We start from the raw sequence: 26,100 nt of genomic DNA, 5'->3' as shown, positions 1-26,100 counted from the left end.
GCCCCATCCTACCTGACCGACCTCCTCCACAGGCACACTCCCACCTGCACCCTCCGCTCTGCTGCTGCCAATCTCCTATCCCCCCACATCCGGACCAAACTCAGATCCTGGGGGGACAGGGCTTTCTCCATCGCTGCTCCCACCCTATGGAACTCACTACCCCAAACCGTTAGAGATTCCTCCACACTCACCACATTCAAAACATCGCTGAAGTCTCACCTGTTCAGTACTGCCTTCAACCACTGAAGGTCACCTCACCTTCTGTCTCCTTTCTCTGTTCGTTTACTTGTTTACTTATTTATCTATTTATTCATTTCCCTATGTTCTCTAAATCTCTGTAAAGCGTCTTTGAGTATATGAAAAGCGCTATATAAATAAAATGCATTATTATTATTATTAAATGCATGATCCAACTTGTGCAACCTTCCTACCAAGAGCTGATAAACCAATCTTGATCACTGTGCTTTTGTTGGGAGAGCTAGCTGTAGCTGAAGAAAATCAGGTTTATGACGATCTACAAACTACCAATCCAAATGGCAATTATTATATAAAAAATTGACAATAAACAGCACCACTTTATTTTGCCAAAAGCCCATAAAAATCTCTTGCTTCTTCTACAACATTTAAAAGACATTTGAACCAGTACAGGGATAGGAAAGGTTTAGAGGGATATGGGGCAAATTGGGCAGGTGGGACTAGTGTAAATGGGGCATCTTTGTCGGCATAGGAAAGTTGTGCCAAAGGGCCTGTTTTCAAGCTGTCTGACTCTATGATTTTATGATTTTTTTCTTTCAATGGCTGATTTATCAAATACTATTCACCACTAATATGAAAGATCACCTCCCCAACCATTCAATAGACAATAAATAGGTGCAGGAGTAGGCCATTCAGCCCTTCGAGCCAGCACCGCCATTCAATGTGATCATGGCTGATCATCCACAATCAGTACCCCGTTCCTGCTCTCTCCCCATACCCCCTAACTCCGCTATCATTAAGAGCTCCTTCTAACTCTCTCTTGAAAGCATCCAGAGAATTGGCCCCCACTGCCTTCTGAGGCAGAGAATTCCACAGATTTACAACTCTCCGAGTGAAAACGTTTTTCCTCATCTCCGTTCTAAATGGCCTATCCCTTATTCTTAAACTTAACTGCCCCTTGTTCTGGACTCCCCCAACATTGGGAACATGTTTCCTGCCTCTAGCGTGTCCAATCCCTTAATAATCTTATATGTTTCAATAAGTTCCCCTCTCATCCTTCTAAATTCCAGTGTATACAAGCCCAATCGCTCCTGTCTTTCAACATACGACAGTCCCGCCATTCCGGGAATTAACCTAGTGAACCTATGCTGCACTCCCACAATAGTAAGAATGTCCTTCTTCAAATTTGGAGACCAAAACTGCACACAGTACTCCAGGTGTGCTCTCACTAGGGCCCTGTACAACTGCAGAAGGACCTCTTTGCTTCTATACTCAACTCCTCTTGTCATGAAAGCCAACATGCCATTGGTTTTCTTCACTGTCTGCTGTACCTGCATGCTTACTTTCAGTGACTGATGAACAAGGACACCCAAATCTCTTTGTACTTCCCCTTTTCCTAACTTGACACCATTCAGATAATAATCTGCCTTCCCGTTCTTACCACCAAAGTGGATAACCTCACATTTATCCACATTAAACTGCATCTGCCATGCATCTGCCCACTCACACAACCTGTCCAAGTCACTCTGCATCCTCATAGCATCCTCCTCACAGTTCATACTGCCACCCAGCTTTGTGTCATCTGCAAATTTGCTAATGTTACTTTTAATCCTTTCATCTAAGTCATTAATGTATATTGTAAATAGCTGCGGTCCCAGCACCGAGCCTTGCGGTATCCCACTAGTCACTGCCTGCCATTCTGAAAGGGACCCATTTATCCCCACTCTTTGCTTTCTGTCTGCCAACCAATTTTCTATCCATGTCAGTACCCTACCCCCAAATACCATGTGCTCTAATTTTGCCGACTAATCTCCTATGTCAAAGGCTTTCTGAAAGTTCAGGTATGCTACATCCACTGGTTCCCCCTTGTCCATTTTCCTAGTTACATCCTCAAAAAATTCCAGAAGATTAGTCAAGCATGATTTTCCCTTCGTAAATCCATGCTGACTCGGAACGATCCTGTTACTGCCATCCAAATGCTCCGCAATTTCTTCTTTTATAATTGACTCCAGCATCTTCCACACCACTGATGTCTGGCTAACTGGTCTATAATTTCCCATTTTCTCTCTCCCTCCTTTCTTATAAAGTGGGATAACATTAGCTACCCTCCAATCCATGGGAACTGTTCCTGAATCTATAAAACATTGGAAAATGATCATCAATGTGTCCACAATTTCTAGAGCCACTTCCTTAAGTACCCTGGTATGCAGACCATCAGGCCCTGGGGATTTATCAGCCTTCAGTCCCATCAATCTACCCAACACCATTTCCTGCCTAATGTGAATTTCCTTCAGTTCCTCCGTCACCCTAGGACCTCTGTCCACTAGTACATCTGGGAGATTGTTTGTGTCTTCCTTAGTGAAGAACAGATGCAAAGTACCATTCACTGCCATCACTATGTTCAATTCTGTTAACATACTTTAGGAAGGATGTGATTAAACTAGAAAGAGTGCAAAAATTATTCACAAGATGTTCACAGGAGTAACTCAGCGGGCAGCATCTCTGGAGAGAAGGAATGGGTGATGTTTCGGGTCGAGACACTTCTTCAAATTGAGAGTCAGGGGGGAGGGAAATAAAGAGATATGGAAGGGTACAAAAAGAATATAAGGTATGAAAAGGACAGATCAAAGCAGACGATGATCAAGGAAATGTAGAATAGTTCATTGTTGGCTGAGGGGAAGGTGACAACGAGCCATACAAACAGTAAAATTAATCAGGACGGTGAAACTAGTTGGAGGACTAGGGTGGGTGAGGGACGGGGATAGAGGGAATGCAAGGGTTACATGAAGTTAAAAAAAAAATCAATATTCATACTGCTGGGCTATAAGCTGCCAAAGTAAAATATGAGGTGCTGTTCCTCCAATTTGCATTTGGCCTCACTCTGACAGTAGAGGGGGACCTAGATAGAAATGTCAGTATGGGAGTGGGAGTTAAAGTGTTTGGCAACCGGGAGATCGCGTGGGCCCAGCAGATTGAGGAAAGGTGTTCAGCAAAACAATTGCCGAGTCTGTATTTGGTCTCACCGATAATATAGGAGTCGACACCTAGAACAACGGATACAGTAGATGAGGTTGGAGGAGGCGCAAGTGAACCTCTGCCTCACCTGAAATGACCGTCGGGGTCCTGACAAGATATTGTTGGGACTGGAGAGCTTATGAGGAGAAATTGGAGGCTGCAATTGTTTTCCCTGCAGCAGAGGGAGTTGCAGACCAACGTTGTTGAGGGTTATAAAATCATGAGGGGCATAGATATGGTCACTGTCTAGTTTAAAACTAGAGGGCATAGATTTAAGGTGAAAGGGGAAAGATTTAAAGGAGATTTAAAGGAGACCCAAAGGACACGTTTTTCCCACACAGAGGATAATGGATAAATGCAATAAGCTACCATAGCAAGACATAGAGGTGGCTACAAATATTCAAAAGACATTTGGACAGGTTCATGCTGAGAAAACATTTAGAGGGATATTGGCAAGCAAATGGGGCTTGCTCAGGAAGGCATCTTAATCGGTCTGGACAAGTTGGGCTAAAGGGCCTGTTTCTGTGCTATGTGACTCTATAATTCTATCATTCAACCAAGCCCACTCCAACATCTGCCACTTAAAATATCCACATGCTTACAAATCAACACTAGTGATGTATTGTGCAATCCTATAAGTGCGCACACTACAATTGTGAACCTTTATCCCAGACAATACCTCAGATCAAGTGGTGCAAAGAAACATGAGCAATGTACTTGCAGGCATTCATTTAGTTATCCCACAGGCTGATATACTTGCTCAGATACATCATCGGAAAATTTACAAAACAATGCAAAGGCAAGTGAAGAGTACAGATCCTTTAGAGGACAGTAAAATGTTAAATACTTTATCAAAGATCCTAAATTGGAAATGAACAACTTTCCTCTTAGTGGGAGCTACCAATATTAAAACTTTGCATTACTGCATGAAAATTTCTTAGAAAACAACAGGAAAATAAAAGTTTTTTTAAAACAAAGCACGGTGATAAAACTGTAAACCATAGCAGCACTTAACTCACCCGTAAATCACATCATCATCAGAATCGTTTAACATGGAAAAGGCTGGGTTATCCTTTAGCTGGGATTCTAGGAAAGATAAGAAAGAGCCTTTGGTGAGAACATTTTCAGAAAATGATTAAATAAATGTACTTCAAATTGGACAGCCAGGTTTGACAGGCTTTTCAATTGATCCCGCTGCCTACAAGACTTCTACACCTCATAATACAATATAATATCTTTATTGTCATTGTACAAGTACAACGAGATTAAGAATGCCACTTCCATATCGATGCTATAAAATAAATAAATAAATCACAGCGAAAACTAAAACAAAGGGGGGGACAAGGAAACAAGGTAAAGTGCAAAAAAGGTTCATGCAGGGGTCAGTTGTGCAAGATGACCCTGGGGGCAGAGACAGATCATGGCGGACTCTCAGCAGGTCAGCAGGCAATAACAGGGTTTTATTTTCCCTTATTCATGATGCAAGAAATTTTAGATGAAAAGGATGCATCATCTGTCTACTCAATCCATCCCAGACCATGAAATGCCGCCTATGAAGGCTGGGTAATGGGTTAGAGACTGATTTTACTCCTTCCAGCTAAACAACATGCTTTCTTTAACAGGTGACCAAAACCGAACACAATGCTCCAAATGCGGCCTCAGCAACATATTCAATTGAGTATGTCCTGTGCCCCTATCCTCTTTACTACATTTTCTAGATTTATCTCATCTGCAAACTTTAACACAAGGCCAGGAACAGCAGAATATTTATTAAACTTCAAACTAACCTAAATCCCTCTTGGTGACAACAGCCCCAATTTTATCCGGTCAGATTAATTCCCATATTGCCATCCCCAAGCCTATTTCACATTAACATGAAACAGGCCAATTGACCTGAAGTATTAATGCTGTTTCTCTCCAGATGATGCAGAGCTCCTTTACTTGCCATGGACGTCAACTGTGCTGACAAGTTTAGGTTGGATCAATCACAAAATGTGTCAAGATGTGTCAGAGCGGCACAGTGCTGCAGCGGTAAAGTTGCTTATTTACAGCGCCAGGGACCCGGGTTCGATCCCGACTACGGGTGCTGTTTGTACTGAGTTTGAACGTTCTCCCTGTGACTGCCTGGGTTTCCACTGGGAGCTCCAGTTTCCTCCCACATTCCAAAGAAGTGCAGGTTTGTAGGTTCATTTGCCTCTGCAAATTGTCTCTGGTGTGTAGGATAGAATCAGTGATTGTTGAAGGGCCCATATCCATGCTATATCTCTAAACTGAAAAAGATCCTTAAAATAACTCCTGTCCCCATGATGCTATTAAAAGTATGCAGGTAGTTAATTGTACACTCACAGTATTGCTTTGGTATTAATGATAAACTAAATATTTCCAAGTGAAACTACTGAGGATACATTGGTCCAACTCATCAAGATGGTTGGCAGCAAAGGACCTGATACCATGCTGTACAGCTCTATGCCTTTACACCTATATCCCTCTGGATTACCTCATAGTTATGTTACAGCTACAAAACACAGCATTCTTGGAAGGAAATAAACATATGTCAATGCTCTATATAAGAAAATAACTGCAGATGCTGGTACAAATCGATTTATTCACAAAATGCTGGAGTAACTCAGCAGGTCAGGCAGCATCTCGGGAGAGAAGGAATGGGTGACGTTTCAGGTCGAGACCCTTCTTCAGACTGATGTCGGGGGTGGGACAAAGGAAGGATATAGGTGGAGACAGGAAGATAGAGGGAGATCTGGGAAGGAGGAGGGGAAGGGAGGGACAGAGGAACTATCTGAAGTTGGAGAAGTCGACGTTCATACCACCGGGCTGCAAACTGCCCAGGCGAAATATGAGGTGCTGCTCCTCCAATTTCCGGCGGGCCTCACTATGGCACTGGAGGAGGCCCATGACAGAGAGGTCAGACTGGGAATGGGAGGGGGAGTTAAAATGCTGGGCCACCGGGAGATCAGTTGCGTTAATGCGGACCGAGCGCAGGTGTTCAGCGAAGCGATCGCCGAGCCTGCGCTTGGTTTCGCCGATATAGATGAGTTGACATCTAGAGCAGCGGATGCAATAGATGAGGTTGGAGGAGGTGCAGGTGAACCTCTGTCTCACCTGGAAAGAATGTTTGGGTCCTTTGATGGAGTTGAGGGGGGAGGTAAAGGGACAGGTGTTGCATCTCGTGCAGTTGCAAGGGAAAGTGCCCGGGGTTAGGGTGGTTTGGGTAGGAAGGGACGAGTGGACCAGGGAGTTGCGGAGGGAACGGTCTCTGCGGAATGCAGAGAGGGGAGGGGATGGGAAGATATGGCCAGTGGTGGGGTCCTGTTGTAGGTGATGGAAATGTTGGTGGATGATATGTTGGATCCGCTGGCTGGTGGGGTGGAAGGTGAGAACGAGGGGGATCCTGTCCTTGTTGCGAGTGGGGGGATGGGGAGCAAGAGCGGAGCTGCGGGATGTAGAAGAGACCCTAGTGAGAGCCTTATCTATAATGGAGGAGGGGAAGCCCCGTTTTCTGAAAAACGAGGACATCTCGGAAGCCCTAGTCTGAAACACCTCATCCCGGGCGCAGATGCGGCGTAGACGGAGGAATTGGGAGTAGGGGATAGACTTTTTGCAGGGGACCGGGTGGGAAGAAGTGTAGTCCAGATAGCTGTGCGAGTCGGTGGGCTTGTAATAAATGTCCGTCACTAGTTTTTCTCCTGTGATGGAGATGGTGAGGTCCAGAAACGGGAGGGAGATGTCAGAGATAGTCCAGGTATATTTAAGGGCAGGATGGAAATTGGAGGTGAAGTGTATGAAGTCAGTGAGTTCTGCATGGGTGCAAGAGGTAGCACCAATGCAGTCGTCGATGTAGCGGAGGTAGAGTTCGGGGATGGGGCCAGTGTACGTCTGGAACAGGGATTGTTCGACGTACCCGACAAAGAGGCAGGCGTAGCTAGGGCCCATGCGAGTGCCCATAGCTACGCCTCTGGTTTGGAGGAAGTGGGAGGAGTCAAAGGAGAAGTTGTTGAGGGTAAGAACCAGCTCTGCTAGGCGGAATAGATGACATTTCAGGTTGAGACTCTTCTTGAGTCTGAAGATGGGTCTCGAGCGAAACGTCACCTATTCCTTCCCTCCAGAGAAATTGTCTGACCCGTTGAGTTACTTTTTGTGTCTATCTTCGGTTTAAACCAGCATCTGCAGTTCCTTCCTACATAAACTGGAGGAAATACAGATTTTGATGTTAGTGCTGCTTGTGAGACTTGTGGGCTGCGGCTTAGTTTAGAGTGGGTAGGAATTAGTTTAGTTTAGAGTGGATCAGATTCTTATAAAACCTGATTGTTAGGTATGTTAAAAACATGCAAAGTATGTGCACAAGCTCGTTCTTTGAAACCACTCCCGAATAAAATCAAATAAACGTACAAATTGTTCTATATCGTGCTGGTTAAAATCTATTCAGCCAACTGTTGAAAAATGTTTTTCGTGTTTCATTTGACACGTTGTTAGTGCGTAATCCGGTAAATCCTTAGCATTGAGTCCGTGGCGATGTTCACTCCAAGGCTACCCGAGCACAAATAAACCTCACCTTATTTTAAGTTCCACCTACCATACACAGCATTCTTCGAAGGGGAGTAAACATATGCCAGCGTGTACAGATAGAAGTTCAGCAGGCCGTAGAAGGACAGAAATTCAGCTGGTAGTCTTCGTAAAGGAAGAGAACCAATGTACAAAAAACTTGTTCTTGCCAACACTGAATTCTCCAACAATAACTCACTGGATTAAAGTAATCTGATAATTGCAAATAAAAACAATTAAGCACAGGAACAGGCCCTTCAGCCCACCATATCTGTGCCAAACATGATACCAAAATAAACTACTCCCTTCTGCCAATTCGTACTCCATTTCCCTCAATTCCCTGCAGATTCATGTGCCTCTTTAAAATCTTCTCAAACACAGCTTGTATATCTGTTTCCACCACCACCCGTCAGCAAGTTTCACGCACTCACCACATTGTCTAAAAAAATACTTTCCCCATGCATCTAATTTAAACTTTCCTCCTTTGACCTCAAAGCTATGCCCTCTAATCTTTGACATTTCCACCCTGGGAAAAAGGTTCTGACTCTCTACCCTATCCATGCCTCATATAAAGTTTGATTAGATCTCTCCTCACCCAAATACCATTATCCTTTATTGGCTTTTCCCAACAAACTTGGATACTAAGACGTAGCTTCCCTTTCTATCCTCTCTGTTATCAAGCTTTTGAACAGTCCTTCTTCCATAAGCTAGGGCACTGCTCAATTCACCTCCATCCCACATTGGACTTTGTCTATGGAGAACTATATTCTGCACTCTGTATCTTCCCCTTCGCTCTATCCATTGTACTTGATTTTGAACTAATTGTATCCATGTATGGTATATCTGATCTGTTCAGATAGCATACAAAACACAAAGCTTTTAACTGTACCTCGGACAATAATAACCCTAAACCCCAGTCTCCAGGTATCTCAACAATTCTGTATCCTTTGCTTTATCCAATTGACATTGACATATCCCCTTCCCATTTCACTTTTCCCGTAAATCACATGTCAGGCTCACAGAGTCCATGCAGACAGGACAAAGCATAATCTCTGTACAGGAAGGGATTGCAGATGATGGTTTACACCGAAGATAGACACAAAATGCTGGAGTAACTCTGCGGGTCAGGCAGCATCACTGGATAAAAGGAATAGGTGACATTTCGGGTCGAAACACCTTCAAGATAGATGAAAGATAGATTTGTTCTGGCTTTCTCTATCTTTCAGTCTGAAGAATAGTTCCAATCCAAAACATCACCTATTCCTTTTCTCCACAGATGCTGTTTGACCCGCTGAGTTACTCCAACATTTTGTGTCTATCAAAGGAATCATGACAGGTATAGGCACTGGGATCGAGGACATTCTATACGTTTGTCAGGAGCAAGAGGGTAACTAGGAAAAGAGTGGTTCTCCTTAGGGACTAAAGGAGTAATCTATTTGTGTAGACAGGCAATATGGGCAAGGATTAGGTAATGTTTCGGGTCAAGATCCCTCTTTAGACTGAGAGTCAGGGGAAAGGGAAACTAAAGATATGAAGAGGTACAAAGAACTAATGAAAGAAAGCAAGACAAAGGAACAAATCAAAGCTCAATCTTTCTTTTACTTCTATCGGGAGGGAACGGGAACTGTAACGTTCTCTCTCCCGAACGGAGACGCGACCTTTGTTCTGTGTCGTGTCTCCGTTCCCGTTGCGGCCTACCATCGGCCATGCACCTGGGACCACCTGGGGCTCTGGTTCGCAGAGCCCACGGCCCGGTCTCACCACCTGCGGCGCTGGCTGATGCTGCGGGAACGGCTGCGACTCGTCTCCGGAGGCTCCGGCGCGGGCCGCGTGGACGTCGGAAGCCCGCAGGCCCCTGGATGGGGGCCGACATCGGGAGCTCCGGCAGCGGCAGAGGCAGCGTGTTCGCCCGCCCCGAATCGCGGGGCTTGGGTCGGCCCGCCACGGACCTTTCACCATCCGGCGCGGCTTGAAATAGGCCGCGGGATTTTTCACCGCCCAGCGGGGGCTTCAATATCGGGAGCCCCGACCGCCCCGACGTGGCAACTCCAACAGCCTGACCGCGGGAGAAGACGGCAGGGAAGAGAAAAAGACATTCTGGCCTTCCATCAAAGTGAGGAGGGACTGGAGGAGACTCACTGTGATGGATGTTTCTTTTTGTTTGGTGTTAGTTGTGATTGTATGTGTTATTGCATTTTTATTGATTAATCTTATTGGTCTTATTGTTCAACTGCGGGTAATGTTTCATTTCACTACACATTTATGTGTATGTGACAAATAAACGACTATTGACTATTGACTATTGAGATGAAGCACAGTGAAGGATATAGTTCTGGTAGTGAGTGGAGAGCTCAGCCACAAAGTTATCTTGCAGGATTTTTGCTCCAAACCTCAGATACATTATGACAATGCTGAAAAAAACAAAACAAATTTAAGCCAAAACTTTTATATTATGATAAAACAACAATGAAACCGAAGGAGAAAATACTAAATTATGTTATTAACACTAAATTAAATTATTAAAGTTACTAAGAAAAGATGTGGCTGTAACGATCCCTCTTGTGGGCTAATTAACAACGTTTTAAAGTGTTAATGTGAAGAGCTTCAGCAAAATAATTTTAAAATCTAGTTTAGTTAGGATTTTAAAAGGAAATCTCTGGAAAATATGGTCAGAAATCTAATACTCGACTTTTCTTTACATTAAGTAATCCATTTTGTCTGGTTAAATAAGACTTGAAAACGTTGCTAACTTTACCTACAGATAATCACCCCAACTCCAACCTGCCTGTCACCCTGAACTCTTGCTAACATGAGTTTGAGGAAGACCACCCCATCTTCTGACTGGGTACACTACAGCTTTCCTCACTCAATACTGAATCCTATACCTTTGGACTACTCCCTTTCTCCATCCGTATGTGTACTTTACTTTAGTGCTTTAGAGATACAGCACGGAAATAGGCCCTTTGGCCCACCGAGTCCTTGGCGACTAGAGATCACCCCATACACCAACCTACACATAACTAGGGACAATTTAACAACTTTCCGAAGCTAATTAACCTACAAACCTGTACGCCTTTGAAGTGTGGGAAGAAACCGGATCACCCGGAGAAAAACCTCAACTAAGGATGGAGTAAATGGAGTCTTTCTAGTTATTGTAAGTGGAGTCTCATTAGATGAGTGTACTGTCAGACACCATTTACAATATCTAGAAAGCCACACAACACCTAAAAGAGCAGGTGCACCAGAGAGACCCATTGTTCTCTATAGTATTATTATTTAACAGGCTCCGCCACAGATGCCATTTACCTTATAATTAGGACAATAAATGTTAGCCCAGTCAAAAATTTCAGGCGGAGATCTGAAATAAAAAATACAAACACTGTTATTTGTGCAGTAGAAATCAGATATGTATAGAACATAGAACAATGTTCATGCCAAATATGATGTCAAGTTAAACTAATCTCCTCTGCCTGCATGTAATCCATATCCCACCATTCCCTAGATATTCATGTGCCTATCTAAAAGCCTCTTAAATGCCACTGTCGTATCTGCCTCCACCACTATCGCTGGCAGCGCGTTCCATGAACCTTGAAAAAAAAACTTGCCCCACACATCTGCTTTAACTTTGCCCCTCTCACATTACAGCTGTGCCCTCTAGTCATTGATATTTCCACCCTGGGGAAAAGGTTCTGACTATCTATCCTATCTTTTCCTTTCATAATGTTCTATACTTTTATCAGGTCTACCCTCATCCTCCAATATTTCAGAGAAAACAATTCAAGTTTGCTCAACCTCTCCTTACAGCTATTACCCTCTCATCCAGGCAGCATTCTGGTAAACCTCATCTGCATCTTCATTGGAATGGATGATATAAAACTAAGAAACTTAATAGAAGATTCAATAACTAACACCAGGTAATGTGCAATAAGTAAATGTCTTTCGCATACATTTCCTTTACTAAAGTGGAGTTAAACGTATAGTAAAGTTGCTTTTCAGCCAACCTCTTTGCCCGCTTTTTCAGTGAACATTAGAATGAACATAGTCTTGGACTGCCAAACTTCCAGTTTGCAACATCTAGTTTCCTATAGAACGTTTCTAATCTAGGAAACATACACAACATTTTTGTTCCTACCCCCACCTCTTTTCCAGGTTTCTCCCCCCTACGACAATTAGTCTGAAGAAGGGTCCTAACCCGAAATATCGCCTGTTCGTTCTCTTCGAAGATACTGCCTGACCCCCTGAGTTCCTCCCACACTGTGTGTTTTGCTCAAGATTCCAGTATCTACAGTCCTTTGTTTCTTCACCGTAATACTTATGTTGCAAATAGTGTTCTCCCCCCGTGATGCCATTACCCTCGCCCAATGGCATCTGGAAATTTAGCCCACCTTGCTCAGGAGTGACATGAAGGAAATAACAAGAATAAGTGGAAGATGGAGCAATGTAGTAATAAGAAAGTTTGCAGTGAAAGCAAATAAAAGATACTGCAACTTTTGAAAATATGAACCAAAACACTAGAATGATTTAGCAGTAGCATCTGTGGAAAGAAAAAAAGACTTAATGTTTCAGGTTAGAATTGGGAAAGAGCGATCAGAAACGTAAATTTAAATTGCAGTGAAGGTGGCAGGGGATGAATGGGTCAGGTTAAAAGGACAACAGGGCAAAAAAAACATACAGAAATTCCTAAGATAGACAATTTGTTGGAGTAACTCAGCGGGTCAAGCAGCATCTCTGGAGAAAAGGAATAGGTGACGATTTTGGTCAGAACAGTTCTTCAGACTCTGAAGTTGGTGAGGTTGGTGTAGGGAAGATGGGCCAAAGGATCCTTTACCGTCCTGAAACTTGCAACCAGGCCTAATCTGTCATTTGAACAGAATATTCCCGATAGATATATTGATTCATGCAGCGATAAATTTCACTCACCAAAGTATGGCATATTTTTCAGTTCAGAGCATGCCCTCACAATCAGGAAAACCAGATATAGTATGTAGACGGAACCAACTATCAAAAAGAAAATCTTCATTCCCTACAAAAAATAATTAAATTAATTAAATTCCTTAATATAATAATGCAAAGAGGAATCTACAACAGAATGCTAATATGGCAAATGACCAATACATGAAAACAAAGTTGCATTTTTGTGGCGCTGATTTATTGTTCTCAGGCTGTTTGCAAAGCTCTTTCTAACCAATGCTCTGCCACCATTCTACAAAGTTAACCTAAACCCTTGCTTCACACACCAAGGTCCAGAAACAATGAGGTGATAATCCATTTCCAGTGAACATTTTGCCCAAGACACAAAATAAAACTCTTAGACTTTTCAAATAGGCTGCAGGACTTCAACAGTCCCAGCTGAAGGACAGTACTTCTCCAAATATCGTATAGTTGAGGTTACCGTGAAAATCTAGATAGAGGAGAAGGTAACTGAGCCTAGATGGCATGACATTGTCATCAATTTTATTATTTAACTAGACCAAGTGGACCCATTGGGCCCAAACCTCTTCTGCATTGGTGCAGCACCCTCTCCTCCCCACACCCCCCTCCTCCTTCCTCCCTCCACTCCCCACCCTCCCCCTTCCCCTCCACCCCACTCTATCCCCTTAACCCCCCTTATCCCCTCCCTCCTCCTCCCCCCCACTCCATCCCACCTTATCCCCACTCCCTCCCTCCCCCTCCTCCCTCCACCCCCCTCCCTCCATCCCCCCCTCCCTCCATCCCTAGGAGATAGATTTAAACTTTAAAATGTGAATAACTTAAAAAATATAACAGCAATTTCAATGAAACTTCTTCCATTAGCACCAAAGGGACAACGGTGTGTAAGGTGGGCCTAAAATTGTTGCGCTATCGTGTACTGCTTTGGCTGCAGTTCAGGAAGAAACAAACAAACGAGTTTTAGTATATAGATGTAATAAAATGCATAGGAAGCAAGTGACGTTACACACAATTAAGCATTCTATTAATAGCTGGTTAAAGGTATTGATCTATTAAACTCAAGCATCTTTGTGATGTCTTATGTTATGTAGAGACAAAATCAGAAGTAATGCAACAATCCATTCTGCCAATAGCTGAGTTTAGTTTAGAGATATAGCATGGAAACAGGCCCTTTGGCCCATTGAGTTCGCACTGACCGCAGCAATCACTCAGTACATTATTTCCATCCTACACATTAGGGACAATTTACAGAAGCCAATTAACCAACAAACTTGCACACCGTTGGAATGTGGGAGGAAACCGGAGCACCCGGAGTAAGCACCTGCGGTTACAGGGAGAACATATAAACTCCGTAAAGACAGCATCCGCAGTCAAAATTGAACCCAAATCTCTGGCACTGCAAGGCAGCAACTCTACCACTACGACATTGTTCCACCCTAATAGAATTGTATCAGTTGTGTCAGTTGTGTGCTTCATATAAACCATGGGAAAACAAAATGCTGATTAGTTCAAATCCTACAAGCAATTCAACTCATACCATTTTAGAGTTTACACCTCAATTAGCTGTTATTGTTGAGAGCTTGCAGACTTGTTCCATTATCTATATACTAAAAGTCTCGTTTGTTTGTTCCTGAACTACAGCCAAAACGGTACACGATAACATGACAATTTTAGGCCCACCTTACTTACCGTCGTCCCTTGTTGGTGCTAATGGAAGTTTCATTGAAATCGGTGTTATATTTTTTAAATTATTCATATTTTAAAGTTTAAATCTATCTCCTAGGGAGGGAGGGAGGGTGGTGTAGGAGGGAGGATAAGGGGGGTTTGAGGGGGATGGAGTGGGGGGGGGGAGGGATGGGGGGAGTGGGGAGGAGAGGGTGCTGCACCAATGTAGGAGAGGTTTGGGCCCAATGGGTCCACTTGGTCTAGTAAATATTTTAAAAGTAAGGCTACAGAAATTAATCCAAAGCAGTATGCATTCGCACACCCACAGTAAGCTTCCAGAATCTTTAAACAATGTCAGCAAATAGAACAGTTAAAGTATGAAGGTCATTTCAGCATTCGCATGTATGCTTTTAACTTACAAACTGTTGGCTTTTGCAGGCAAATAAAACACAATTTAGCAGTCTATGCACTCATATTGATTGAAATAAACAGCTTGAACCAGGCCCTTTGGCCCATGCTGACCATACTAGTTCCATGTTGTCCCACTTTCACATCCACTTCCCATACCACAGGAACAATTTATAGAAGCCACTTAACCTACAAGCTTATACATCTTTGGGATGTGGGAGGAAACCCTTTCGGTCACAATGAGAATATGCTAACTCCACACAGACAGCATCTGAGGTCAGGATCAAGCCTGGGTCTCTGGCCAAGAGAGACAGTAGCTCTATCAGCTTGTGTTTTTATAGCACCTGATTATTCGTACTTATATTAATCGAAGTAATTATTTAAGCTACATTCACAAGCTTTCAAGACTGAAGAATTCCTCACCTGGAAGTTGCTTGTGTCCACTCTGTATTGATACGTTGGGTCATGTAATTCATTCACCCTGAAAAGGTTCCAAAGAATGGTTAAAATGAAAAGGGAAAACTGCAAATACTGAAAAGATGAGGAAAAGTAAAACAATTAAATCATTAGCTGTAAAGAAAAAAAGAAAAGTTGCGGTGATTTACTCTGAGTTAGATGACTGAACCTAGAGCTTTACATTGGACTGGATCACCTGATGGTGACTGGCAGCTCCAGAGGGAACGACCAGGAATATGTTCTGGACAATTGGCCAGCACGTCACAGCATGAAAGTATGGAACACACTGGACCCCAGGTATCTGAACTGGAAAGACAAGGCATAGCTACCATGGTTTTGTGCATGAGAGATTGTGCCTCATAAACTTGATTGACTTTTTTTTTTAAAGTAACCATGAAGGGTGATGAGGGTAGGGCCGTAGACACGGTCCATATGGACTTCAGCAAGGCTTTTGATAAGCTTCCACATGATGGGCTGCTCTGGGAGATTAGGTTGCATGGGAGAGCTAGCTAACTGGACACAGAATTGACTTCATGGTAGGAATTTGAAGGTGTTGGGGAAGGTTGTTTTACGGACTGGAGGCCAGTGGAGTGCCTCACGGATCTTTGCTGTTTGTCATCTCTATCAATGATTTGGATGAGAATGTGTAATGCATGGTTATTAAGTGTACAGATGACACTGAAATAGGTGGTAGCGTAGACTGTAAGTTGGCTGTCAAGAATTACAATGGGATTTTGATCAGAGGAGAGAGGAGTGGCAAACGGAGTTTAATTCAGATAAGTGTGAGGTATTGCATTGTCGGAAGTCAAAATTGGACAGGAACTTAACAGTGAGTAGTTGGACCCTGGTTGTTGTAGAGCAGAGGGATCTAGGAGTACAAATACCTAGTTTCCTGAAAGTGACATTGCAGGTAGACTGGGTGAAGTAGGCTGTTACGGGGATGTTGGGCTACAGCGAAAGATTGGGCTGGCTTTATTCCTAGGGCAGATGGGTATTCTGAGGGAGATATACAAAATCTTGAATGGATTAGATAGGGCAAATGCATAGTATTTTATCCCAAGGTAGATGAATCAAGAACTAGAGAGTTTAGGTGTACGGTGAGAGGGTGAAAGGTTAAATAGGAACCAGAGATACTCTCTCCACTCAGATGGTGGTGGGTACATTCAAGATTCAAGATTCAAGATAGCTTTATTTGTCATCCAATATTGGACGAAATTCAGTCACCCACAGTCCAACAATAAAAGCATTAAATAAGCATTAAAATTACACAACCCCAAAAAACCCCCAAAACACAGTCCAACAATAAAAGCATTAAATAAGCATTAAAATTACACAACCCCAAAAAACCCCCAAAACACAGTCCAACAATAAAAGCATTAAATAGGCATTCAAATTACACAACCCCAAAAACCCCCAAAACACAGCCCAACAATAAAAGCATTAAATATGCATTCAAATTACACAACCCCAAAACCCCCAAAAACACAGTCCAACAATAAAAGCATTAAATAGGCATTCAAATTACCCAACCCCAAAAACACACAAAAAAAGAAACATCCATCAAAGAAACATCCATCACAGTGAGTCTCCTCCAGTCCTCTCCTCACTGTGATGGAAGGCCACAATGTCTTTCCCTTCTCCCGCTGTCCTCGCCCGCAGTCAGGTTGTTGTGGTTGCAGGCCGCGCCGGACGGTCCATGGAATGAGTTAGAGGATATTGTTGAGGCAGGTACAATTACAACACTTAAAAGATATTTGGAAAGATACATGGATAGGAAAGAGTCAAAGGGCCAGCCAGTGAAGGTCTTTATTCATAAAAATCCAGCGGAGAAAATAGCTCTGCCGAGAGTCTCAATTTTCTAAGTCACTTCCTCAAAACACTCGGACTTGTGAAACATGATCTCCCCGGCACAAAATCATGCCGACTCCTCCCAATCTATATCCTGCTGCAAAACCACAATATCCTCATCACTGCATGTTCATCATATCTTTTTGTATCAGCAGCAAACTTGGAGACCTTGCATTTCATTCTCTCCTCCACATTATTATTGTAAATAGTAATCAAATGAGTGCCAAGAGCTGACTGAGATTCTCTAAAAAGCCACAACCCTCCTCCAGCCTGAAAAAAGATCTATTTATTCCAAATCTTGGTTTTCTATGTAACAGCCAGTTTTTGATCATTGCATTTCCTCCAATAACCTGGCCTCTTAATTTATGCACCAGCCTCTTATATGGCACCTTGTCAAATGTCCTTGTCTTTTTGCACTATTATTAATTGTTTGATTTTATGTGCATACTCGACCAAATGGACCCGTTGGGCCCAAACCTGTCCTGCATTGTGCAGCACCCTCTCCTCACCCCTCCCCTCTCCCTCCTCCCCCCCCTTTCCCCCCACTCCATCCCCCTCAACTCACCTTATCCTTCCTCTTCCCCCTTCCCTCCCTCCCTCCCCTCCCCAGGAGATAGATTTAAACTTTAAAATGTGAATAACTTTAAAAATATAACACTGATTTCAATGAAACTTCTTCCATCTATATACTAAAACTCTTGTTTGTTTGTTTGTTTGTTTGTTTGTTCCTGAACTATAGCCAAGACGGTACACGACAGCGCGACGATTTTAGGCCCACCTTACCATCGTCCCTTTGGTACTAATGAAAGATGTTTCATTGAAATCGGTGTTATATTTTTAAAGTTATTCACATTTTAAAGTTTAAATCTATCCCCTAGGGAGGGAGGGGGAGGGAGGAAGGAGGGAGGATAAGGAGGGTTGAGGGGGATGGAGTGGGGGGGGGGGGAGGAGAAGGGGGAGGGGAAGGGGTAGCGGGTAGGGGGGAGGGGCGGGGGAGAGCGGGAGAGAGGGGAGGGAGAGAGGTTGCTACATCAATGCAGGAGAGGTTTGGGCCAACGGGTCCACTTGGTCTAGTTAGCACCAAAGGGACGACGGTGAGTAAGTTGGGCCTAAAATTGTCGCGCTATCATGTACCGTTTTGGCTGTAGTTCAAGAACAAACAAACAAGAATTTTAGTATATAGATTATCTATATACTGAAATTCTCATTTTCTTTGTATATATATATATATATATATATATACACAAACAAATGAGAATTTTAGTATATAGATTTTAGTATATCAAAATTTTAGTATATAAAAATATAAAATACATGTTGAACTTTTTTTTCATTTATATTATTTACAGAATATTATATTTACATATTCTGTTGTGCTGCTGCAAGTAAGAATTTTATCATTCTGTCTGGGACATATGACAATAAAATACTTATGACTCTTGACTCTTACTACATTCGATCAAATGCTGCTTTGATGTCAAGGGAAGTTACCATCATTTCACCTCTTGAGTTCAGTTCTTTTATCCATGTTTAGACCAAGTTTGTAATGTCAGGAACTAAGCGATACTGGCGGAACCCAATCTGCACCCTCTATACTGCTCAAGAGACTCGCTCGATCCCAATTGTCTGTACCCGCCATAGGTTTCCTCCTCCCCCCCCCCCCCCCCGCCCCCCACCTCCTCAAACTTTTAATATCCTTTGTCATCTAAGATTCTTTAATCTTGCCATCTTTATCTTTCATCATTACTGGAGCATGCTGGCCCTGAACTCTTGCTAACTTTCACTTTATTCCTTTTAAAAATGTTGAAATACCATGCTTGGTTATTCAAATAGTTGTATTAAGCTTTAGCCAAGTACTCATGTGGATTAGCAGAGCCGTCTTACTTTAATGGATTATTAAGCAGAAGCTCTGAACTGCGGCACAATGCAAATATTATCACTTGTTTGCTGAAGTTTGTGTGCAAAAAAATGACTGTGTCCCTACAACCACATGGCACCATACTGCACATCATTGATTTTGAAAAAATATGAAGCCACGTGAAATCATGAAAAGTACTAAATGAATGCAAGCCTTTCTTTACAAAAGCGAAAAGCCATAAAAATAGTGACTGATTGTTACCCTTCCAAATCTACAAAAAGTTACCAAAACAGTAAATTAATGGTTAACCTGCCATTAACCAACACTTTTTAGTTTATAAAAAAACCCAAGAGATTTCAGATCCTTGGAATCTGCAACAAGTTTTCAGTTGAAAGCCAGATGAAAGACATGATTTTAAAATAATACTCACGTCTGCCATATCCCCAGAGTGACAGCAGCCAGCCAGAGAAGACCAACAATAATCAGTTTGGGCAAATAAAAAGTTAAAAACTTCCTCTCTCCCTGAAAGAAAAGTAAAAATATTGAGGACCAATAAATCCATAAAATCACAGTTTGCACTAAACAGGCACTAATTAGTGACAGGGAGTGAGGGGAGCAGATGGGGCATTTTGGATGGCATGGGCAAGTTATGCAGTCGGGCCTGTTTCTGTACTAAGAAGCAATGCCATTTTGCCAAGTTCCACTGTACCTGCACACGAAATCCATGGTAAACACAAAGCCAAAATAGCAGCAATGCACAGAGGAATATTGCTTGGAAAAGGTCATCGAGCATTCCTGGAAACCAGCTGCTCACAAGAAATGAGAGTGGGAAGAACGGGTCTAAAAATGAAAGGAAAGCAATATCAAACATTTTACAATATTTGTGCGCTACCACATGTTCTTATTAAAACAAGTTCCTAGTTTGCCATTCTGAGGTTTAGTTTTGAGATACAGTGTGGAAACAGGCCCTTTGGCCCAGCGAGTCCACGCCGACCAGCGATCCCCGTACATTAGCACTATCCTACACATTAGGGGCAATTTTACAAAAGCCAATTAACCTACAAACCTGCGTGTCTTTGAAATGTGGGAGGAAACCGGAGCACTCGGAGAAAACCCACAAGGTCACGGGGAAGGACGTACAAACTCCGAACAGACAGCACCCGTAGTCAGGATTGAACCCGGGTCTCTGCCGCTGCACCACTGTGCCACCCTTGTCTCAGGACACTTCAACTTTCAAAGACACTAAATAGTTCAGAGAACTTCATCCTGCTTCACTTTAGCAAACACATACACACACGATTGAATAGGCATCCATCATAGAAAACTTTCTCACAGATTGAGTAGATATGCATTGTGGAATTAACATAAAAGCAATTATCAACAAAAATATGATAGCAAAGTGATTATCAACACAGAATCAATATTATCACAATTGTTAAAAAATCTGGAGCAAAGCATCACTCTGTCATTAACAGTCACATGAATAGATCCTGGTGGGTTTGTACAATGAGGTCATATGGGGAGAATTTTTGCTGCATGTACTCCTCAAAATGTAAATAAAGGTACAAAGAGCTCACCAGAAAAAGACAGAAACAAAGTTGTTTAATAACCTAAATAAATAATTTCAATATATGGAAGGATCTCATTCTTCACTTTTGCATAAAAAGAAACCCAAACAGCAACAGTACGCAGCAAAAAGTTTCAAACATTTCAGAGTACATCTTTAAAAGAAATATTGAAAAAAATCTCCCACCCTGTTTCCCCACTCAAAATACATCCTTGTCCAGATCCTAAATTTTCCAGGAGCAAGAACAGACCATGGTTTGTGCTCACTCGGAGGCCGCATGCAAGGATTTCCAGTCCAACAGTGAAACAGATCTTAAGCTTGGATTTCTGAGATCCTAAAGAAACATGTCATTGAATGGGAACCCCAAGATTTTAATGGGACAGACCATAAATTGGGATTCCTAATCTTCCAATGGGATTGATCGCAGGCATGGACCCCAGCTCCCTATATCTGTAACATTATATTCTGTACTCTGTTTCCCTTCCCTTTGTGCACCGCTTACTTTACTCAAATATGGTTTTGATTATATTCATGTATGGATGTTTTACGTGGATAACATGCAGAACCAAATGTTTCCACTGAATCGCAGTACAGGTGACAATAATAAACCAATAACAATACCAAGAAGTGCACATGAATAACACGTACCATTATAAAGCAGTAATAAAGGCAGTACGATAGACATCCATTTCTGTTCAATCGCCCAATCTCGCAATGAAAATTTCCTCAAAGAGTGAGCAAACAGGCACTGTGGAATCAACACAAAATTCTTCAGGGATTACCATTTTAGACATTGAAAACCTTTCAATCAAGATTATCACAAATTTAGATGCAAAACACCACCCTATCCATCAAGAAAGGCATGTCCAAAAAAATTTCTAAATACAGCTGCGAGATGGGATGATGTATTAAATGATCATCACGTAAGATTAAAAACAGAAAGTGCTCAAGAGGTACAGTTTAGTTTAGAGATACAGCATGGAACCAGGCCCTTCAGCCACTGTCCATGCCAACCATCAATCATCCCGTTCACACTAGTTCTATGTTATCCCACTTTCTCATCTGCTCTACACACTAGAGGAATTTTATGGAGGCTAATTAACCTACAAACCTGCGCCTCCGTTGGATGTGGGAGCAAATCAGAGCACTCGGAAGAAACTTACGTGGTCACTTGAGAGTACATGCAAACTTCACTCACAGTACCCGAGGAATCAGGATCGAACACAGGCTCTACCGCTACGCCATTGTGCCACCCAGTGCGCTGCGGATAACAGGTGACACCAGGGATCGTTATAGATAGAGATTTCAGATACCTTAATGGGATACAGTCAGTGTGAAAGGAATCGAGGACACAGAATTCCTAAACTGCCAGTGTATAGCAAGCCTAAAAGTAGTAGAAGGAACATTTCTGGAGTTTCAGAAAATAAGGGTGAGGAGTGGAAGGAATGTCTGAGGAAGATTTAAAAAAAATCTTATTTCATTTAGATTTAGCACAATTATGGAAAAGAACCAAAACAATATCGGAGTAAAGTTTCTAAAATGACCAGACCAACTTTACGAGATTATGAAGTGATTTGAAGTGGACTGGAACTGGATTCTTGAAGGAAGCTCAGTTTTAGACCAATAAGCCTTGCAGTGAGCAGATTCAGATAACCAGATTTGCACAAAAAATGGTGGGACTGCCCAATATGAGTCCGTAGATGACAAAGTGAACAAAGGTTTCAGGTTAGAAACGAGAACTGAAGAGGATAGGAAGTCTTAGAGGATTATCAAAATTAAAACAGTGAATTTAAAAGCAAAAATTTGGAAAGGTATAGTGGTGGGAAAACAAGATCAAAATAAAATCTGAACACGCAAGTACATAAGCAGGAAAAGGGTGAGTATCGCTTAGTGTGTAGCAATCACACCTCCCTGCATGCTTCCAAGCAAACGTGCAACATGTCTCTCTAACCTGCAAGGAATGCAGGCCCAAACTGTCTAGTCTTCTTATACGACAACTCTCTCATCCCAGGAATTAGCCAGGTGAGTCTACTTTGGACTGCCTCCAATGCTATTGTATTTTCTTTAGGTAAGGGGACCAAAAGTGAGCACAGTATTCCAGCTGTGGCCTTACCAACACCCTGTGCGGCACCAACAAAACCTCCCTGATTTTAAGCCCCAACCCTTTTTCAATGAAGGCCAAAATGCTTGTTGGACCTGTCAGCTAACATTTTGGGATTCATGCATTAGAACACCTTTATCCATCTGAACTTCACACATTTGCAGTTCCTCTTCATTTAGATATTAATCTGACTTTTGATTCCTCTTAGCAAAGTGCATGACCTCACACCAGGTTTATGCCCAATCATTTTTAATCTATATCCCATTGCAAATTCACAGTGTCCTTATCACACCACACCTTTCCATTTATTTTGGTTTCATCGGCAAATTTGGAAACCTTATATTCTTTCTTCCTGTAGGTCTTTAATGTAAATGGTTAACAAAAATGGGCCAAGAACTGATCATGTAGGTTCAGTAGGCTCCACTCTTTCAACCCTCTCTCTCTCCCTCTCTCTCTCTCTCTCTCTTATGCCTCCAAAGAATTCGAGCAAATTTGTCAAACATGATTTTTTCCTTAAACCATGTTAATTAGGTTTAATTACATTTAGTTTTCCTAAGTGATTAGCTATTCTTTAGACTTCAAAGATACAACGCGAAAACAGGCCTTTGACCAAGAGTCCATGCCGACCTGCAATCCTCCAGGAACACTATCCTACACACTAGGGACAATTTACAATTTTGTTTTAACCAAAGCCAATTAACCTACAAACCTGTACGTCTTTGGAGTGTGGGAGGAAACTGTAGCACCCGGAGAAAACCCACATGGTTACAGGGAGAACATATAAAATCCATACAGACTGCACTCGTAGATAGGATCGAACCCGGGTCTCTGGCACTGTAAGTCAGCAACTTTACCACTGCGCCACCCAAATTTATGATTAGTGACACCAGGATCTTGCCAATGGATAGTATTTGATAGAGCATGGACATAGTGAGTTGGATTGCTGGTTTGTGTGCTGAATGAATCTAGATCTGTTTCATTTTTTAATGTCAAGATGGAAGCTAAGTACTATTATTCAAAATATCGTCATCCACCAAAATAAAAATCACTCCTGGAACACATTGTACTTACCGTAACCATGAAAGTGAAAACGACAAAGATGAATCGGAACCAGATCTCCACTTGTGAAAATGAGGCATTATACATCTTCAGCTGCCAGGAGATAATATAATACAAGCATTAAATGATTCTCCAGAAGCACCCATTTCTCCCCTCCTGCTACATTCCTTCCTCTGCCTTCACAATTTGCAACTCTTCAATCCATCTGTTTCACATCTGCTTTAATCTCTGGTCTTTGTTCCAGCCATTTGCCTATCAAAACCCACTGCCTGTGTCCGCCTATTATATTACCTGCCATGCTTTGTCCTGCCTTTCCTCTCTCCCTGCTTACATCCCCCCCCCCCCCCCCATTCAATCAGTCTAAAGAAGGGTCCTGAGTCAAAATGTTCCCTATCAAAGTTCTCCAGAGATGCTGCCTGACCCGCATTTCTATGGTTATTCCAATGTGTTTGAGGTTGGTCACTGTGATATAGGAAGTGCGACTTTGTGCAATTGAAGCTCCCAGAACAGCAATATTACAGAGACCAAATAATATCTTTAAATCATTTTCATCCAGGGATAAATTACATTTTAATTTTCTTCTCATCCATTTATTAAGAGAGAGTAGATATGTAATGTCCATTTAGAATTGATCAAGCTGCCATCTCCAAGCAGCATATACCACATAAAACGACTTAGTCAATATACAGGAGGCTGTATCTTCAGACCGTGTGGCTGTCGATATGGAGAAACAAGGAACAACTGATGCTGGTTTATAAGAAGAGACACAAAGTACTGGAGTAACTCAGCAGGTCAGGCAGCCTTTCTGGAGAACACGGTCCCAACCCGAAACATCACCTAATCATGTTCTCCAGAGTGACTGCCTGACCTGCTGAGTTACTCCAGCACTTTGTATCCTTTTGTGCATTAACTAGCATCTGCGGTTCCTTGATCCTACAGGAACTAAACTGAGTTGTTAAGACCTTTAGCTATGCTTTTTTTGGCTGTTGAGTTCTCCAGTTGCCAGCCTATAAGATACCTGGAAAACAACAATAATTGTACAAGACCCATTTCACCAAACCCCATAAGGTTGCCTATCAGAGAATGTCAGTTAAAACATGGTATTTTCAATAAAGCAAATACTAAATGGAGGGGAAAATTGTTAACAGAAAAGTGAAAACGAGTAATACAGGTAATCTGGAAATGATGTGTTTTTAAGTCACATGTTAAAATCTCACACAGTTCTGTTTTACAATTACTTAAAGGCAATGCAGTTAAATGAACAATATATAACCAGCCACACCAGCAAGGTGCACTTATGAAGAAAAAAAACTTTACACACCTTTGAACACTATAACTAAATAAGGGATCTTTAAAAGGTGTATTTACATGTACTGTTTGTAAAAACAAAGGATTTAAATTCACAAAACAGTTGATAATGAAAAACAAAAATGGATGGTGTACTTACAGTGAAATTCACATCTTTAATTGGAAACTCTGAGCTCATTAGATTGTAAAAGGTAACAGTGATCACATACTCTGTGTAGTTCAGATAACCGAGATGTAACACAATTATTTCATCACAGAGCCGCTTTGAAATAAAATAGAAATGCTGATTAGTCATTTTATAACAAAAATATTGGTGCAACAGTAATAATCAAGTGGGTTAATGGTAGCTGAATGATATATTACAGCATGGGGTACACATCCGACTTTTACAACTTTTGACCATATTTATGTTTAAACGAAAAGCGAAGATGCTTATGTTTATATAGCATATGTTATAAACATGTAAAACTGTACTAATACTGCCACGAACACCAACAGAATTACAAAATTGTTGGAAACCAGGAAATACTAGAAATAGCAGATGAACAGCTTGTGGGCGGCACAGTGGTGTGGCTAGTAGAGTTGCTGCCTTACAGCGCCAAAGATCCTGGCTCGATCCTCACCTTGGGTGCTGCGTAGTTTGCATGTTCCCCCTGTGACCACATTGGTTTCCTCTGAGTGTTCCGGTTTCCTCCCATATATTTATATACATATATCAGAGTTTTCTACGCTCACTTTGAAAGGGAGAACGATGTACCTGCACTGGTCCCCCCAACCTTCCTTCCTATTCCACAGTCCACAATCAGTTCCTTGGTCTGACAGACATTAAGAGCAAGGTTATTGTGTTGGCACCGTTTGGTCAGTCGATCGATCTCGCTTCTATATTCTGACATCATCATCCGCAATTCTATATTTTATATTTTTAATGCCAATAAAGGAATCTATCAGCCATTTGGGTCCAAGAAACTCCCTTACAGGGGACTACCTTATTGGCCCAATTTATCTTCACCGCATTTCCCCTGTGCCTCTACATATCATGTTGATTAATCCTTCTGATTCTTTTTGCCAATAACCAATACTAAGGGATAACTTACAGCAGCAATGTCTTTGTGGTAGGGAACCAGAACACTGAGG

The 26,100-nt window shown here is 42.1% G+C and overlaps 1 protein-coding gene across 2 annotated transcripts in view; it reads right to left on the bottom strand.

Annotated features, from left to right (window-relative positions):
* tmem181 (transmembrane protein 181) overlaps window positions 1-26,100 on the bottom strand; it is a 53,652-nt gene that overhangs the window by 7,441 nt on the left and 20,111 nt on the right. For both annotated transcript variants that reach the window (XM_078405120.1, XM_078405121.1), the window contains exons 6-16: window positions 25,106-25,228; window positions 23,671-23,751; window positions 21,147-21,246; window positions 19,641-19,771; window positions 19,362-19,453; window positions 15,193-15,250; window positions 12,688-12,790; window positions 11,074-11,125; window positions 10,096-10,178; window positions 7,799-7,888; window positions 4,230-4,296 (exon numbers count right to left, since the gene is read on the bottom strand). In XM_078405120.1, the coding sequence (XP_078261246.1) occupies window positions 4,230-4,296; window positions 7,799-7,888; window positions 10,096-10,178; window positions 11,074-11,125; window positions 12,688-12,790; window positions 15,193-15,250; window positions 19,362-19,453; window positions 19,641-19,771; window positions 21,147-21,246; window positions 23,671-23,751; window positions 25,106-25,228 (980 nt within the window). The remainder of the gene's footprint in view (window positions 1-4,229; window positions 4,297-7,798; window positions 7,889-10,095; window positions 10,179-11,073; window positions 11,126-12,687; window positions 12,791-15,192; window positions 15,251-19,361; window positions 19,454-19,640; window positions 19,772-21,146; window positions 21,247-23,670; window positions 23,752-25,105; window positions 25,229-26,100) is intronic.

Source organism: Rhinoraja longicauda, chromosome 9, assembly GCF_053455715.1.
Source record: "Rhinoraja longicauda isolate Sanriku21f chromosome 9, sRhiLon1.1, whole genome shotgun sequence".
Classification (NCBI taxonomy): Eukaryota; Metazoa; Chordata; class Chondrichthyes; order Rajiformes; family Arhynchobatidae; genus Rhinoraja; species Rhinoraja longicauda.
The sequence above is the reverse complement of the archived record's forward strand: the minus strand, read 5'-3'. Positions and strand labels throughout refer to the sequence as shown.